At 42.9% G+C, this 16,477-nt stretch overlaps 1 protein-coding gene across 7 annotated transcripts in view; it reads right to left on the bottom strand.

Annotated features, from left to right (window-relative positions):
- Positions 1 to 16,477, bottom strand: part of slmapa (sarcolemma associated protein a) — a 242,193-nt gene that overhangs the window by 16,939 nt on the left and 208,777 nt on the right. For all 7 annotated transcript variants that reach the window (XM_070895262.1, XM_070895261.1, XM_070895266.1 and 4 more), the window contains 3 exons: positions 4,788 to 4,913; positions 2,447 to 2,521; positions 1,690 to 2,010 (listed from right to left, as the gene is read on the bottom strand). In XM_070895262.1, coding sequence (XP_070751363.1) covers positions 1,690 to 2,010; positions 2,447 to 2,521; positions 4,788 to 4,913 — 522 coding nt within the window. The remainder of the gene's footprint in view (positions 1 to 1,689; positions 2,011 to 2,446; positions 2,522 to 4,787; positions 4,914 to 16,477) is intronic.

Genomic DNA, 16,477 nt, shown 5'->3' on the forward strand with positions numbered 1-16,477 from the left:
GGATAGAGAGTTGTATATCCAAGTTTGCAGATAACACAAAGCAGAGTAAGTAGTGTGTATGGGAGTAGGAAGAAAAGAAAGGAACATAGACAAAGTGAGTGGGCAACACTATGACAGATAGAGTTCAACGTGGGGAAGTGTGAGGTAATCCACTTTGGATCCAAGAGACAAATCAGAATATTTTCTTAATGGCGAGAGACTTGGAGCTGCAGGAGCAAATGGATTTAGGTATCCAAGTACGCAAATCACTAAAAGCTAGTGCACCGGTACAAAAAGTAATCAAAGAGGCTAATGGAATGTGGGCCTTCATCTCAAAGGGGTTGTAATTCAAAATTGAGGAAGTGATGCTTCAGTTGCACAAAGTCTTGGTCAGACCCCATTTGGAGTACTGCGTTCAATTTTGGCCACCGAACCGTAGGAAAGATTGGTCTTGGAAGGGGTACAGCACAGATTCACCAGAATATCAGGGCTTAGTGTTAAATTATGAGTTCAGGTTACATAAAGTTGGCTTGTATTCCTTTGAGTTTAGAAGGTTGAGGGGTGATCTAATCGAGGTTTTGAAAATGATAAAGGGCTTCGATCGGGTAGTTAAACTATATTCGTCATGTCAGCCATGGCTCAGTAGTAGCACACTCTTCTCAGAGTCAGAAGTTCTTGGTTCAAGACTCATCCCAGAGACTTGAGCACAAAATCTAGGCTAACACTTCAGTGCAGTACTAAGGCAGTGATGCACTGTTGGAGGTGCCATCTTACAGATGAGATATTAAACCGAGGCCCCGTTTGTCCTCTCAGGTGAATGTAAAAGATACCATGGCACTATTTGAAGAGGAGCAGGGGAGTTCTCCATGGTGTCCAGGTCAATTTTTATCCCTCAACCAACATCATTAAAAAAAATATTTGGTCATTTTCACATTGCTGTTTGTGGGACCATGCTGTGCACAAATTGGCTGCCACATTTCCTACATTACAACAGTGACTACATTTCAAAGTACTTCATTTGCTGTAAAGCGCTTTGAGGCCATGAAAGGCTGCATATAAATGCAAGTTTTTATTTTTTCTGATGGGGGAATCCAGAACAAGGAGGCACAGATTAAAACGAGAGAGAGGTCACATAGGAGTGAAATCAGGAAGCACTTTTTCACACAAAGGATAGTAGACATATCTCTCTCTCTCTCTCTCTCTCTCCGTCTCTTTCCCCACTCCACCACCCCCACCCCCGCCACTACAAAAGGCCGATACTGGTGGACTAATTGAAATTTTCAAGACTGTGACGGATACATTTTTATTAGGTAAGGGTATCAAAGGCTATGGAACAAAGGCTGGTAAATGGAGTTGACGTACAGATCAGTTATGAGCTCATTGAATGGTGGAACAAACTTGAGGGGTTGAATGGCCTACTCCTGTTCAGGGGAGGTCTTCAAGTGGTGATGTATAGACTGAGGGATTGGTTATGAAAACACAAATACATCATGGTACAGTCATACCTATATTTTCAAATCGGTGAAAAAGAAACACGACAGTAAAATGTCCCAGCAGTACAGCATAAATAGCTAGATCCAGTAAATGTAGAGGTAGAGGTTACCACCAAAATATCAGTGTCATCAAAAACTGTATTGCTGCTGAGTACATCAAAAGCAGCAAAAGATCTTGGAAATATCATCTGCACATGTGCAGTTCCATTCTCCTCACCTTGCAACTGGACTGCTTCCACTTTCTGTTTATCCTTTTGCTGCTGGGTCTGAAGATCGAGCTTGGTTTGAAGGTTTACGATCTCGGATTCGTACTCGGAGGCAGTTTGCCGCCATCGCTCAAGCTCAGTATGCACCTTCAGCAACTCCCCTTGGAGAATGGCAATGTCACTTTCACGGCCTGTCGCTGCCTCTACTGCTGTCTGTCGCAAAGCCACAATCTCTTCATAGGTACTTGCTAACTGATCACGGGTCTCAACAATTTCAGTCTCTTTCTCCTCTCGAAGGATCTCAATGTCCTTTTGTAATTCGTGGAGTTGAGCTGCATACAGAAGAAACAAAATTCATTTTCACTTGATTGAAAGCTCTTAATCGTCAAATGTAATAATCACACAATAATTACTATTTAAATGTAAATGCTTTGGGTCAATTCTAATTGGCTAAGGTTCTTGGATTTATTTTGAATGCTCAACAGGATTATTATAATATCTTTGCAGTAGGGCTACATGAATTTCCATTTACCACCATGCTATTCCATTACAAATTTATCTGTGGTTTTCTAACTAGAGGCCTTAAAGATAGCATTATGTAACCAATGCTCTAAAGATAAAATTAAGGTAAGTTATTAATACTGATTCAGTGGAATCTGTCCAAAACTAAAGAAAGGTGATATAAATATCGGTTGGTGAGGAGTGTTGCTTTGTCATAACACCTCCAAAGTCAACATGCATCAAGTAAGCAGCTTTGTGCAAGCTTACCTTGCAACACTTGGTTCTGTCTGGTTGATTCTGCAGCCTGTTGTTTATGGGCCTTTCTTTCTGCTTCGAGTAGTGCTGCCAAGAAATAACATAACAAACTGCATCAAATAGTGCACTTTGAACCACTGTTAACTTCAAAACAAGTTCAAGTAAATAGTAGAATTGGCCAGGATACATCTTTTTATTCGTTCCTGGGATGTGGGTGTTGCTGGCAAGGCCAGCATTTATTGCCCATCCCTAATTGCCCTCGAGAAGTGGGTGGTGAGCCACCTTCTTGAACTGCTGCAGTCTTTGTGGTGAAGATACTCGCACAGTGCTGTTAAGGAGGGAGTTCTAAGAGTTTGAACCAGTGACGATGAAGGAACGGCGATATATTTCCAAGTCAGGATGGTGTGTGACTTGGAGGTGATGGTGTTCCCATGCGCCTGATGCCCTTGTCCTTCTAGGCAGTCAAGGTTTGGGAGGTGCTGTTGAAGAAACCAAGGTGAGTTGCTGCAGTGCATCTTGTAGATGGTACACACTGCAGCCACGGTGCACTGGTGGTGGAGGAAATGAATGTTTAAGGTGATGGATGGGATGCCAATCAAGCGGGCTGCTTTGTTCTGGATGGTGTCGAACTTCGAGTGTTGTTGGAGCTGCACTCATCCAGGCAAGTGGAGGGTATTCCATCACACTCCTGACTTGTGCCTTGTAGATGGTGGAAAGGCTTTGGGGAGTCAGGAGGTGAGACACTCGCCATAGAATACCCAGCCTCTGACCTGCTCTTGTGGCCACAGCATTTATGTGACTGGTCCAAATCAGTTTCTGGTCAATGGTGACCCCCAGGATGTTAATAGTGGGGGATTAGGCAATGGTAATGCCACTGAATGTCAAAGGGAGGTGGTTAGACTCTCTCTTGTTGGAGAATAGTCATTGCCTGGCACGAATGTTACTTGCCACTTATCAGCCCAAGCCTGAATGTCGTCCAGGTCTTGCTGCACGCGGGTATGGGTTGCTTCATTATCTAAGGAGTTGCGAATGGAACTGAACACTCTGCAATCCTCCACAACCATCCCCACTTCTGACAATTCACTTATCATTTAGAAAAGTAGAAAGTACGAGAATTATTTTCTAATACATAAGAATGGCGTTGGAGAAGTAGCAGAGATGAAAGCAGATGGTATTACAAAAGTGAATGGAAGAGGTCTTGGAAATGAAGCTCGTTTGCAAAATAATATAAACCACTCAAGGCTTTACTTGAAGCAATTTGTAGCAGAAGACATACTTACACCTTAAAGATAACAATCTATGCATACATTTCAAATTTCAATTGTTAATTATAACACAATTCTTAACTCTGAAAGAATTGGTAAAAATACAAGTTTCTGATAATTTTACACTGTAAATCGTTTAAATCAAAGAACAAGGTTTAACTCTGATCTCCTTCACAGTATTAGATCCTGCTGCTTGCTGGAAGTGCCAATTTGTTTATGCTACATGGTGTTGTATTTCTAATATTTAAAGTACCCATGACAAAAATGACATCTTAAGAGTAATCCTTCAGAGCACAGAACTATCATGATTCTGGTAGTAATCTTGGCTACGCGACCCTACAAGTTCTATGAGGTGTACCCCTAAACATTAGACTATGAGAGGCAAAAGTACTTTCCAAATTAAAACTTTAAAATAATATATACATCAGTTGATTGCAGCAAAATCTTCAAATACTTCGGTCTAGAATGGAGATGACAGTGCCTGTGTTGAAAATGATGTATCGCAAGCATTTTTCATGCTGGATTTAGCAAAGTTAGTCTTTCCTGGTTTTTTTCCAGAATACGGACAAATAATCCATTAAAAATGCATTCAAGCTTTTAAAACTATAAATCTTCAAAATGCAGCCAAAAATATTTTAAAGTTTGTTTTTAGAATTCCATTTTCTCTCATGCAGTCCCCCCCATTAGCAATGTACAATTAAACTAGTAAAAGCAGGAGAACAAAGACACTGGATCACTTAGCAAAATAGTACAATTTTTAAAATAATGATCCACATGAATAAATCAAGTTACCAGGTTCAAACAAAAACAATCGGTTTGAACAAAAATAAACTATTCATACCAGAAGACCAGCAGTTTCTGCCAGTGCCTAATTTTCTCCCACAAACCATTGCTAGAACTATTTGACCTGAACCATTGAAAACTACAGTATTACCTGGAATGTGTGAACTATGATTCAAAGAAAATGAAACTACTTTCCGACACTGGAACTTCATAACCTTGAGCTGCATGACCTGAAAATCAGTGGGTTTTGTTATCAATCAAGCCATTTTTCATCGCAGTCGCTATAAAAAAAATGTTAAGTTCACCTTGCACTTCTAAACATTTTTGTTTGCTGATTCTGGCCAAGTCCTGCACTTCCTTCAACTCCTGGTGTAGTTGCTGTATCTCATGCTCTGAATCACCAGTTTCTGCATGGGCACGTCGCAGCTCATCTGAAAAAGCACAATTTATCCACATTGAGAACAGTACTCAAAATAGGTCAAAATCAGTTTTACATTGAGTGCAGTAGAAAATCTGGATCATCAGGTGAATAATAATGTTCTGAAGTGTGGAGACTTGAACAATACTGCTCCTGAGTAACAGGTAACCTGTTACTGAGCACAAAGAAGAAATATCAAAGTTGTCTGCCAATAATGGAGCATTTTTGGTCTTGGAGAATCTAATATAATAATATGCACTTAAAAGTGTACTGCACGTTAATTATTTTTTTAAATGTAGCAAAGGGGTCAACTTCCACACATATGCTGACCGTAACCAGCTTTACTTTATTTTTAGACCCAAGAACCTCCATACTGTGGTGTATGAAATGATACAATGAACTCCATACAGTGAGCCAGTGACTAGGTGTAACCTGGTCAGTCTTTAATGACTTCCAGAAGTGAAGATAAAGGTGAAGTTCAGGTCATATATCGGGCCCAGCACAAGTGTACCTGTGACCCTAAGACCTCTGACGGTAGTGCCCCCTATTGGTGGGCAGACCTTATGTACATACATTACATCATTCTCTCTCCTCCCCTTCCTCCCCCCGCCCCTCCCTTTCCCCCCCCCACCCCCTCCTTCCCTTGCCTGGCAGTTCCTGGCACAAGTCCATATTACAAGTTCAGACACTCCGGAGCCCTTTGCTCCCTGGTTGACCGTCTCAGTACAATCCCAGTGCTTTCCGAGTCTCTCACGACTTGGGGCTGGGCGTTGACCACAGTGGGTTCTTCTGATGGCTGAACGTGAGTTGGTTGGTCGTCTAAGCTCACGGTGTAGTCTTCCAACTATTCCGGTTCGTCAGTGTGTTTTAGCTTGATTTAATCAATGTGTTTCCTGCACATCTGCCCATTCTTGAGCTTAACCATACACACCCGGTTACCCGCCTTATCCGTAACATTGCCCGGGTACCACTTGGACCCTTGACCATGGTTAAGTACATACACTGGGTCATTTACAGATATGTCGCATAATACCACTGCTGGCGTTGACGTCGGGTTTCGACATGATCGTTAAGGTCAGGATGGACTAGAGAGAGCCTGGTTTTGAGGCCTCCCTTCATCAATAGTTCTGCAGGCGGGACCCTGGTGAGCATGTGTGGCCTTGTCCTGTAACTGAGCAGTATGCGTGACAGGTGTGTCTGCAAGGAACCGAGAGTTACGCGTTTCAGGCTCTGCTTGATGGTTTGAACTGCCCGCTCCGCTTGACCAGTGGACGTAGGTTTGAACGGGGCTAACCTCACGTGTTTTATGCCGTTGCATTTCATGAACTCTTCAAATTCCAGGCTCGTGAAACACGGACCGTTGTCCCTGACAATGATGTCTGGTAGATCATGTGTGGCAAACATGGCTCTCAGATTCTCAATGGTGGCAGTGGAAGTGCTGGATGACATGATCACACATTATATCCATTTGGAATATGCATTCACCACCACAAAAAATATTTTACTGAGGAAGGGGCCCGCAAAGTCGATGTGGATTCTAGACCACGGTTTGGATGGCCATGACCACAGACTGAGCGGAGCTTCCTTTGGGGCATTGCTTAACTGCATGCAAGTACTGCACTGATGCACGCATGACTAAGACAGAGTCAATGCCAGGCCACCAAACATGGGACCTTATCATGACAATACCAGGATGCGTACTATGTAACTCCCGTACAAATCTCGCCCTGCCTTTCTTGGGCATTACAACATGATTACCCCACAGTAAACAGTCGGACTGGATGGAAAGCTCAACTTTGCGACAGCTGTACAGTTGGTTTCATCACCCATTTCCTTGGGGATGGTCGACCAGTCCCCGTTACGAACACAACGTTTTACAACCAATAGGGTCGGATCCTGGCTGGTCCAGGTCTTAACTTGTTGAGCAGTGACAGGCGATCCTTCACTCTCAAAGGCATCCATGACCACGAGTAGCTCTGCGGGCATTGACGTTTCCACCTCAGGTGTGGGCAACGGTAACCGGCTCGATGCATCAGCGCAGTTGTTAGTACCTATGGCGAATGACATAATCATAGGCAGATAATGTCAGCGCCCACCTCTGGATGCGGTACGATGCATTGGTATTAATACCTTTATGTTCCGAGAACAACGATATAAGCAGCTTGTGATCGGTTTCCAGCTCGAAGCGAAGCCCAAACAGGTACTGGTGCATTTTTTTTTACTCCATAAACACATGCTAAAGCCTCTTTCTCTACCCCGCCGTAGGCTCTTTCCGCCTTGGACAGGCTTCGAGACGCGTATGCAACTGGTTGTAGTTTGCCTGACTCATTGGCTTGCTGGAGTACGCAGCCGACCCCATAGGATGACGCATCACAGGTCAAAACTAGACGCTTGCATGGTTCATACAGTACCAGTAGCTTGTGGGAACACAACAGATTTCTAGCCTTCTCAAAGGCTCTGTCTTGAAGTTCATCCCATACCCAGTCGTCTCCTTTCCTGAGCAGCTTGTGCAAAGGCTCTAATACTGTGCTCAATTTGGGTAAGAAGTTACCGAAGTAGTTGAGAAGACCCAGGAACGAATGCAGCTCCACCACATTCTGGGGCCTGGGCGCATTTTTGATGGCCTCTGTTTTCGCGTCTGTAGGCCTGATTCCATCTGCAGCAATCTTTTGTCCAAGGAATTCAACCTCTGGTGCCATGAAAACGCACTTCGAACGTTTCAGCCCGAGTCCCACTTTGTCCAGACGATGCAGAACCTCTTCCAGATTGTGCAGGTGCTCGGTGGTGTCACGACCTGTGACTAGGATGTCATCTTGGAATACCACGGTCCTGGGGACGGATTTCAATAGGCTCTCCATGTTTCTCTGAAATATGGCTGCTGCCGAACGAATGCCAAAAGGACACCTGTTGTAAATAAACAGTCCTTTGTGCGTGTTGATGCATGTAAGTTTCTTTGACGATTCAACCAGTTCCTGTGTCATGTAGGCCGACATTAGATCTAATTTGGTGAACGATTTCCCCCCGGCTAGCGTTGCAAACAGATCAGCTTTTCAGTAGCGGGTACTGATTTTGTTTTGAAACTAGGTTGATCGTGACCTTGTAATCTCCACAAATCCTGACCGTACCGTCGCTCTTTAACACCGGAACAATGGGACTGGCCCATTCATTAAATTCGACCGGTGAGATGACCCCCTCGCATTGTAGCCTGTCCAATTCGAGCTCGATCGTTTCTCTCATCATGTGCGGGACCGCACTGGCTTTATGATGGATGGGCCTTGTGTCTGGGCCTAGGTGAATCTGCACCTTGGCTCCCTTGAAGCTGCCAATTCCCAGTTCAAACAGTGAGGGAAATTTGCTCAGCATTTGAGCACACAAATCATCATCCGCTGATGACAAAGCTTTGATATCGTACCATTTCCATTTTATTTTCTCGAGCCAACTCCTGCCGAATAACGATGGGCTGTTACCCGGGATAATCCATAACGGTAGGTCATGAACCGCTCCCTCGTACGATACTCTTAGTGCTGCACTACCAATCACTGGTATGAGCTCTTTGGTGTAGTACGCAACTTCACATTTATCGGACTCAGCTTGGGTGTCTCTGCCTTGGTCTCACACAGCTTTTCGAAAGTCCTCTGGCTCATTATCGATTGACTCGCATCCGTGTCTAATTCCATGGATATCGGCACGCCGTTTAGTTTTATCTCTATCATTATCGGTTGGCTCTTTGTTAGGAACACACGTACGCTATACACTTCCTCCTCGGAGCTCTCAAATGCCTTGGGCTGCATCGCCAGATCCACGCTGAATTGATCATCATCCACGTGGTGTGTCGCAGCTCGCTTTCTCTGCTGTGGACACGTCTGCTGAAGATGCCCCGCCTTCGCACACCCTCTGCATACATACTGCCTGAAGCGGCACTGGTGGGTTCAGTGATTGCCTCCGCAACGCCAACACGTTGAGTTCAGATTTGCGCCCGATGGTGGGCTTTGAGCGGCTCCTGGTCTTGCAGACGCAGTCGAGTAAGCCCTGCCATGTGCAGCTTTGCCGGCCGTCGATATCATTTTGTACAGTACTTGCTGTGGAGTTCCTGTTTTGTCACGATATCTGCTTTGTGCTTTTCTGCATGGACCTGCAAGCCTGGGCGATGGCAATGACCTTGCTGAGGTCCAGCGTCTCCGCAGCCAGCAGCTTACTTCAGATCGCCTCGTGGTTAACCCCGATCACGAAAAAGTCACGCAGCATGTCTTCCAGTGCAGGCCCAAATTTGCAAGGCCCTGCAAGACGTCTCAGGTCGGCAACAAATGCTGCTACGTCCTGGCCTTCTGGACGAACATGCGTATAGAAGCGATATCTGGAGAGGCGGATTCCTTCCGTGGGTTTAAGGTGTTCCCGAACTAGAGCACATAGTTCTTTGTAATCCTTTTCTGTAGGAAGAGTGGGTGAGTGCAGATTCTTGATGAGTGCATAGATCGTGGGGCCACAGACGGTGAGAAGAACTGCCCTGTGCTTCTCTGCATCCTAGTCTTTGTTTAGGTCGTTTGCCACGAAATACTGATCAAGACGATCCATGAAATCTCCCCCATTCTCTCCCTCATGGAATTCTCGAGAGATTCAAACAGTACTCGATCGTGCTGTGCTCGCCATACTTTTGCGTGGGTTTGCATTTGCCTCGTCGCCAGTTGTAGTGTATGAAATGATACAACAAATTCCGTACTGTGAGCCAGTGACTAGGTATAACCTGGTTAGTCTTTAATGACTTCCAGAAGTGAAGATACAAAGGTGAAGTTCAAGTTATATACTGGGCCCAGCACGAGTGTACCTATGACCCTAGGACCTCCGATGGTAGTGACCCCTGTTGGTGGGCAGACCTTATGTACATATATTACACATATACTGTCAGACTATCTGCCAAACATGGGGGTCAAACTTGGTGAAGGCCAAGTCCCGCCGAGAGACCGGGCAGCACTTTGGGTGGGAAATTGATGAAAAATAATTTATGTTGGGCCGGCGGCAAATGAGCGACGTACACCGTCAAAACTGTGCGGGAGCTCCCAATCTTGGTGGTAAAACTCTTGCCGGAAGACCTTCAGGGGAACCCATTAAGGCAAGTCACTGTGAAAAAAATTTTAAAAGTTCACTAACTTTTTTTTCCAGTTTTTGAAAAAAAAACTTACCTTGGGGATTAGACCAGCCTCCTCGCGGCGGTCCTTCCCCCCCTGCTGGCGCCGACTCCTGCTGACACCAATCTGGCATCACGGCAGGCGGGAGGTAATTTGCGCCACTTGGCTGTCCGCTGACATCAGCGGGCTGTTCCTGCCAGTTTGGCATTGGGTGTAACCCGGAGAGAAATGTCGGCGGAAGTGGGCGGTAAGGCCATCAGTTTCGGCCCCACGGTGTTCAATCATCATCATAGGCAGTCCCTCGGAACCGAGGAAGATTTGCTTCAACTCTAAAAATATGAGTCCTTAGGTGACTGAACAGTCCAATGAGAACCACCGTACCTGTCACAGATGGGACAGTCGTTGAAGGAAAGGGTAGGACTGGCTTGCCGCACGTTCTTTCCGCTGCCTGTGCTTGATTTCTGCATGCTCTCTGCGGTGAGACTTGAGTCAGAGTCAAAAATGTCTCCAATTAAGGAACAGCTGGCTCTCTTGCACTAAACTAGACTGTGGAACCTCAGCATCTATTTCTATGAAAATCTAGTTTTAAGCTCCATATCCTATTCATCTAGATTATTTACTTCTACCTTTACAATGTCGCATGTCTTCACCATTACCTCACTCTTATGAGTACCAAAACACTCATTCATATTTTTATCATCTCTTGACTCAATTCCTTCCTTGCCTACCTCCACAAAACTCCAACTTGCCCAAAATTCCATGGTCTACATCCCGTCCCTCACCAAGTCCTGCTCACCCATAACCAGCACCGTTGCTAACCTACACGAACTCTTGGTTCCCCGATTTCATTCCCTCTCCCCTTTCTGCTCTTGGCAGCAGATCCTACTCTCTGGACCTTCCCTAAATCTTTTCCCCTCGCCACTGCACTCCACCTTCAAAAACCTCCCGAAAACCCTTCTCAGAGAACTGCCGAAGACTTGGCCCAATGCTCAATGGCTTTCCTTTTTTCCTGGCTGAAGCACCTTGGGATGCTCTGGTTCCATTGATTGGGCTATATAAAATGTAAGTAGCCCCAATCACATTTATTAAAAATAGATAGATGTAATAGATAAATGTAGCCAAAAAGTCTTGCATTTGTCCCTTTAAATATTTATCGACACAATAAATATTGGTAATCTCAGATTTATACAGTTTACACAGTTATAAACATTTTCTGCACAATGATTGAAGTTAAGTGGAAGCAGATGCTTTGTGGAGTACACCAAGGACTGTTATTGTTTATTATTATATATGACACGACTCATTTTAGAGAATGCATCTTCTTGCACTGATACTGAATGAATTATTTAAATTGATCAAATAAACAAATTTCTACTGCAAAATACATCTAATTCATGATCAGGTCCCCTCAATTTTAATAACAGTTATTTACTATACAATGAAAATGGATAGACTGACAGAACGGAGCGTGATTTCAGAAATGTACATGTTTTCAATGGTCTGTATTGTACAATAATTTAAAACAAGAAACTGAATTCCAAAGTATAAAATAGGCACACGGCAATAGTTAATAGGACAACAATTTGATTCAAAATAGTTTTTAAATGGATCTTTTGTGAATGACTTTATCTAGTGAAGTAATGACATCAAGCATGTATTACATTTGTGCCCTAAACACAGCTCGTTAGAAATAAGGGATGCCTAAAAATGTATAAAACTGATACGAACGCTGAGTTTTAAATTGTTGTTTAGCAGTGGAGTCGAAGTGTCTACTCACAATGCTTAGAAATGCTAATATCTTGGTACCCTGCTGAGATGTTACAGCATTCTGACGACCATTATCTGTGGTTTTCAAGTTAAAGCTTTAGTTTTGTTTATGTATCTTTAAGACAATTTGTTAAAGGAAGATTTAGAATGGATGGAAATTGAGGGGGTTAACGTAAACATGTTGCTACGTCATAAAGGAGATAACGAGTCTGAAGGAGCAGTTTTCTGGTTTGAGCTTCAGGATTGTACCCCAGAGAATAGGGATAAGAGAGATGAAACGATTTCAAAGAAAAGCATCTTCGTGAAAGTATAAACAAAGACATGTGGCCAAGAAAATTACGAGATATCTTTAAGGGTTCTTGATTCAAAATGGTGACAAAGAACTAGAAGTCTTATTGGCTATTAAGTTTTTAGGGGAACCTCAATAGATCAAAAGGTCTTGTCAATATCCCATGTCAGGCCCATCCCTAGAGAGAATAAAAGTAGCCTAATCAAAATTGACCGCAAACTGTGTGTGGTGAGAGTGAAACAGAAGTCAAGCTGGTCGAACACTCAAGTGATCCCATGCTTTAGCGAAGGAAGCTCTAGACAGAGAAAGAGACTGCAAGCCAGAGAACTGCTCACGTGCGGCAGCTATTTGTCTGATCGGAATAGGTATCAATTATCTGTTACGGTTGTATGTTTTTGCTGTATAACTAGTGTGTTATATTCTGTCTTAAACTCTGATTCAACACAATATATCCAACAGATTGGTTTACAGTTGATCCTGATTATTAAAGTGACCAGAAATAGTCTTAAACTTGGCTATTTCTCACGCGCTCTAGTTTCTCTACCACCATGCCCTTTATGAGCTCATCTCATCCAGGAGACCCATTTCCCATTAAACTGGTGAGCACCCAACTTCCCTTGTTGGCCCCCCATGCTACCCAATATTGTAAATAATTACTTCTCAAGTACCATCAGGCACTCTTTCAAAGATACCATCGACCCTATCCAAAAAACCTATCCTTAACCCCTCTGTCCTTCCAAACCACTACCTTTTCTCCAAACTCCCTTTCTTCTCTTAAAGTCCTTGGAATGGTTGTTATCTCCCAAATCGGTGTCCATCTTTCCTGCAACCCCATGTTTGAACCTCTTTTGCCCTTGCCACAACACTGAAACGGCCCGAATCAAAGTCACAAATGACATCCTCTGTGACTGTGACTATGATGCATTATCCCTCCTCATCTTTCTCAACCTATCTGCAGCCATTGACATGGTTGACTACATCCTCCTCCAATGCCTCTCCTCTGTTGTCCAGCTGAGTGGAATTGCCCTTGGTTTACTGACCCAGTTGGAACCTGATCATCAAGAAATGGCTTCCCTTCCCACTCTTGCACTATTATCCCTGGAGTCTCGCAAGGATCTATCCTTGGCCCGCTTTTCTTCCCCATCTACATGCTGCCTCATGACAACATCATCTGCAGACATGGGGGTCAGCTTCCACATGTATTCTGACAACATGCAGCTATACCTCTCCGCCATCTCTCCCAACCCCTCCACTGCCTCATCTTTGACTTGGTGTTGATTCTTTTGATTATTTCTCTGACGCAGTGTGGGACAATTTTCTGTGCTAAAGGCGCTATAAAAATGAAAAGGTGTTGTTTACATGTCAAGAGAATTGCTGGGTCAAATGAGTAATTTTATTCTACAAGGTCACAATCTAAGCATGTGACTGAACAATTAAACCATGTAGTCTAATTTTCATCCCTCCTCCCAGCAAAAAGAACATATTTCCTTGATCAACAAAGGTCTTCCTCAATAACAACTTGCTTTTATACAACACCTTTAAAGTAGTAAAACATTACAATGCACTTAAATGACAAATGGGAGCACTTGTTGTGCAGCACAGATGTTATCTACAGAAAGAAATGCTTCGAATTGCTTCAGGGTGCAGCACTACTGACAAAGGACATTTTCTCTGCATAGCACTATTATTCCATAGCTATCTCAGAAGGTATTTTCACAATTTCCTGGTTCCACTTGTAAAATGGATATCTCTTCAGACACATTTTTGATCCTGTGACTTAGAGCTATGATTTATTGTGCTCCATTGTGTAAAACTAATACTTCAAGCTCTGGTCAGTTTAAAAATATATCATTTAATTCGAACAATGTCATGCCCTTGGGGCATTACAATACTTATTGTTTGGTTTAGTTTCTTAATTTATAAAATCAGCGTGGATGTTTATATGTTAAAGAGCAGTGAATTGTGCAAAATTAATCACTTCTGGTGAAAACCCTAATGTGCATCTTTCACTTAATCCACAGAAAGATTGGAAATTGAGTTTAAACACAAAATTTTAGGAATTTTGCAACAGGTCAGCCATTTTTACAAAGCAAATTGCCAGCTAAGACTACTTTGAAGAGTAAATTTCAATGGATGAAAATCACAGTAGTGCACCGGTGATTTTCCAATCTGCCCCAGGGTGTCTCAGCTACTTTACATCAAGTGAGAACTCAGAAAATCTATTCCAAAATCTTGGACCAAACCAGTGGTTAAAGTGGATCGGAATACTATGGACTTCCAGCTCTTAAATTACATAAATGTCTAGTGTCTGTTGTATTTAAATTCCTTGCAGTTTGTGTTCTTCTGCAAGGAATGCAAAATTGATCCAGGTTCCAGGTGGAAAGATCTTTTTATAAAACAGCAATTCCAGTGAAGCTAATCCAGGCTGGCTACAGCAACAGCAATCCTTGTATAGCCCAATGGAAGCTGTCAAACTGTGCAAGGTTCACAGCACTGAGAAACTGAAAGGAAGCTAAGGGGAGAAACCTGGAGATGAATTAGGGAATGAAGAGAGAGAGATAAACAAGACAGTTCAGGAGAAAGGTGATACATATGCATGTAGGAAATGGAGAGGAGAATGCTCGTTACCTCCAGACTCCCTTCTTCCACATTCCGTAAACTTGAGTTCATCGTAAAGTCTGCTGACCCTATCCTAACCAAGTCCTGTTCATCCATTACCCGTGCTTGCTGACCTACATTGGCATCGGATCCAGCAATGCCTCAAATTTAAAATTCTCATCCTTGTGTTCAAATTCCTCAATGGCCTTGCCTCTTCCATCCTTACAACCCTTTGAAAACTCTTGCTCCAATTCTGGCGTATTATGAATTCCTGATTTCCTTCACCCCACAACGGTGCCTTCAGCTGTCCATGCTCGGAGCTCTGGAATTCTCTCCTTTAATCCTCTCTGCCTCGCTCTCCTCCTTTAAAGGTGTTGCTTAAAACCCACCTCTGACTAAGCTTTTGGTCACTTGCCCCAATATCTCATGTGGTCAGGATCAAATTTTGTCTGGTTCCACTTGTGTGAATTACCTTATGACTTTTTATGACATTAAAGGCGCTATATAAATGCAAGTTATAGAGACAGAGAAAGAGAGAGTGAGAGAAAACAGAGAGCAAGTGTACCAACAATGGGGGAAAATAGGGCAAAGGGACAATAACGTTGGGGGAAGAGAGAAACAAATATGGCATCCAATTTGAATACAGTAAGGTCCCAAAAACAAGGAACAAATGAATGAACAGAATGTTTTGTGTGATGATGGTTGAGGGAGCAATGTTAGCCAGGACACCGTTAAAACTCCTTGCTCTTCTTCAAATAGAGCAATGGGATCTTTTATATCCACCCAATAATGGCAGATAGAGCCTCAGTTTAATACCTCATCTGAAAAATTGAATTTCTAAAAAATTCAGCATGTCCTCAGTAATATACTTTAAGTGTCAGCTGAGATTAGGTGTTCAAATCTGTAGTGGGGCTTGAACTGGCTGTCAAACATTTGGGAGGAGTGAAAGATGACACAGGGTTGGAGTGTGTATGTTTTCTTAAAAGATTGCACTTTAATCATCGGTCAAAATTATTGCAAATATATTTTTGGAAGAATTGCTGAACACTTAACAGTTAAAACTTTCTGCCATGTCCGTTTGGCATTTTCTATTTTTAACTGCCGAGAATCCAGACAACATAAGCAGTCCACTGACTCATTTTCTGAAGTGATTTCATCCATCACTCAGTTTACTGCTCATTTAATTTTTGCAGTTAACTTGTTGAGGTATGTCAGTGCCAGAATAATTAAATGTCAAATTTTCAAATGTTGCTTTAGAAATATTACATTTATTATAGTAGATGCAACTGACTTTAATCTGTTATTATATTGACCACAGTATTTAAATGAGCTACAATGCTGTTAATACCAATGATACTTTCATAATGCCAGTTAACAGGGCCTGTCTGCAATTGCTCCTACGTCCATCCACATTTTAAAAAAAATACTCAACTTTTTTGACTAGAGTATGCCTAGAAACAGTAAGAGCTCTGCAAAACTGAAGCAAACACCAACTTGCGTGCTGTGGAGTCCAGTGAGAAAATACATGTCTATGATATACTTCTCAGCACCACATTTCCATTACAGGGTATAGGTAATTAATGAAAGGTAACTCCAATTGGTGGCTTTCAGGCACTGAAAATCTGGCTCGAAGAGGATCACTTCAATGAACAGACTGAGTAAGATAAGATTACACTGACTGATTGAAAAGGAAAGCACACTTAAACAAGGCAGAAATACAGACTTGAGCTGAAAATCTGAGTTTGCTCCAGACATCCCTTACGGCCATATACATATTAATCTATATAGAGACTCTATACT

Source organism: Pristiophorus japonicus, chromosome 12, assembly GCF_044704955.1.
Source record: "Pristiophorus japonicus isolate sPriJap1 chromosome 12, sPriJap1.hap1, whole genome shotgun sequence".
Classification (NCBI taxonomy): domain Eukaryota; kingdom Metazoa; phylum Chordata; class Chondrichthyes; family Pristiophoridae; genus Pristiophorus; species Pristiophorus japonicus.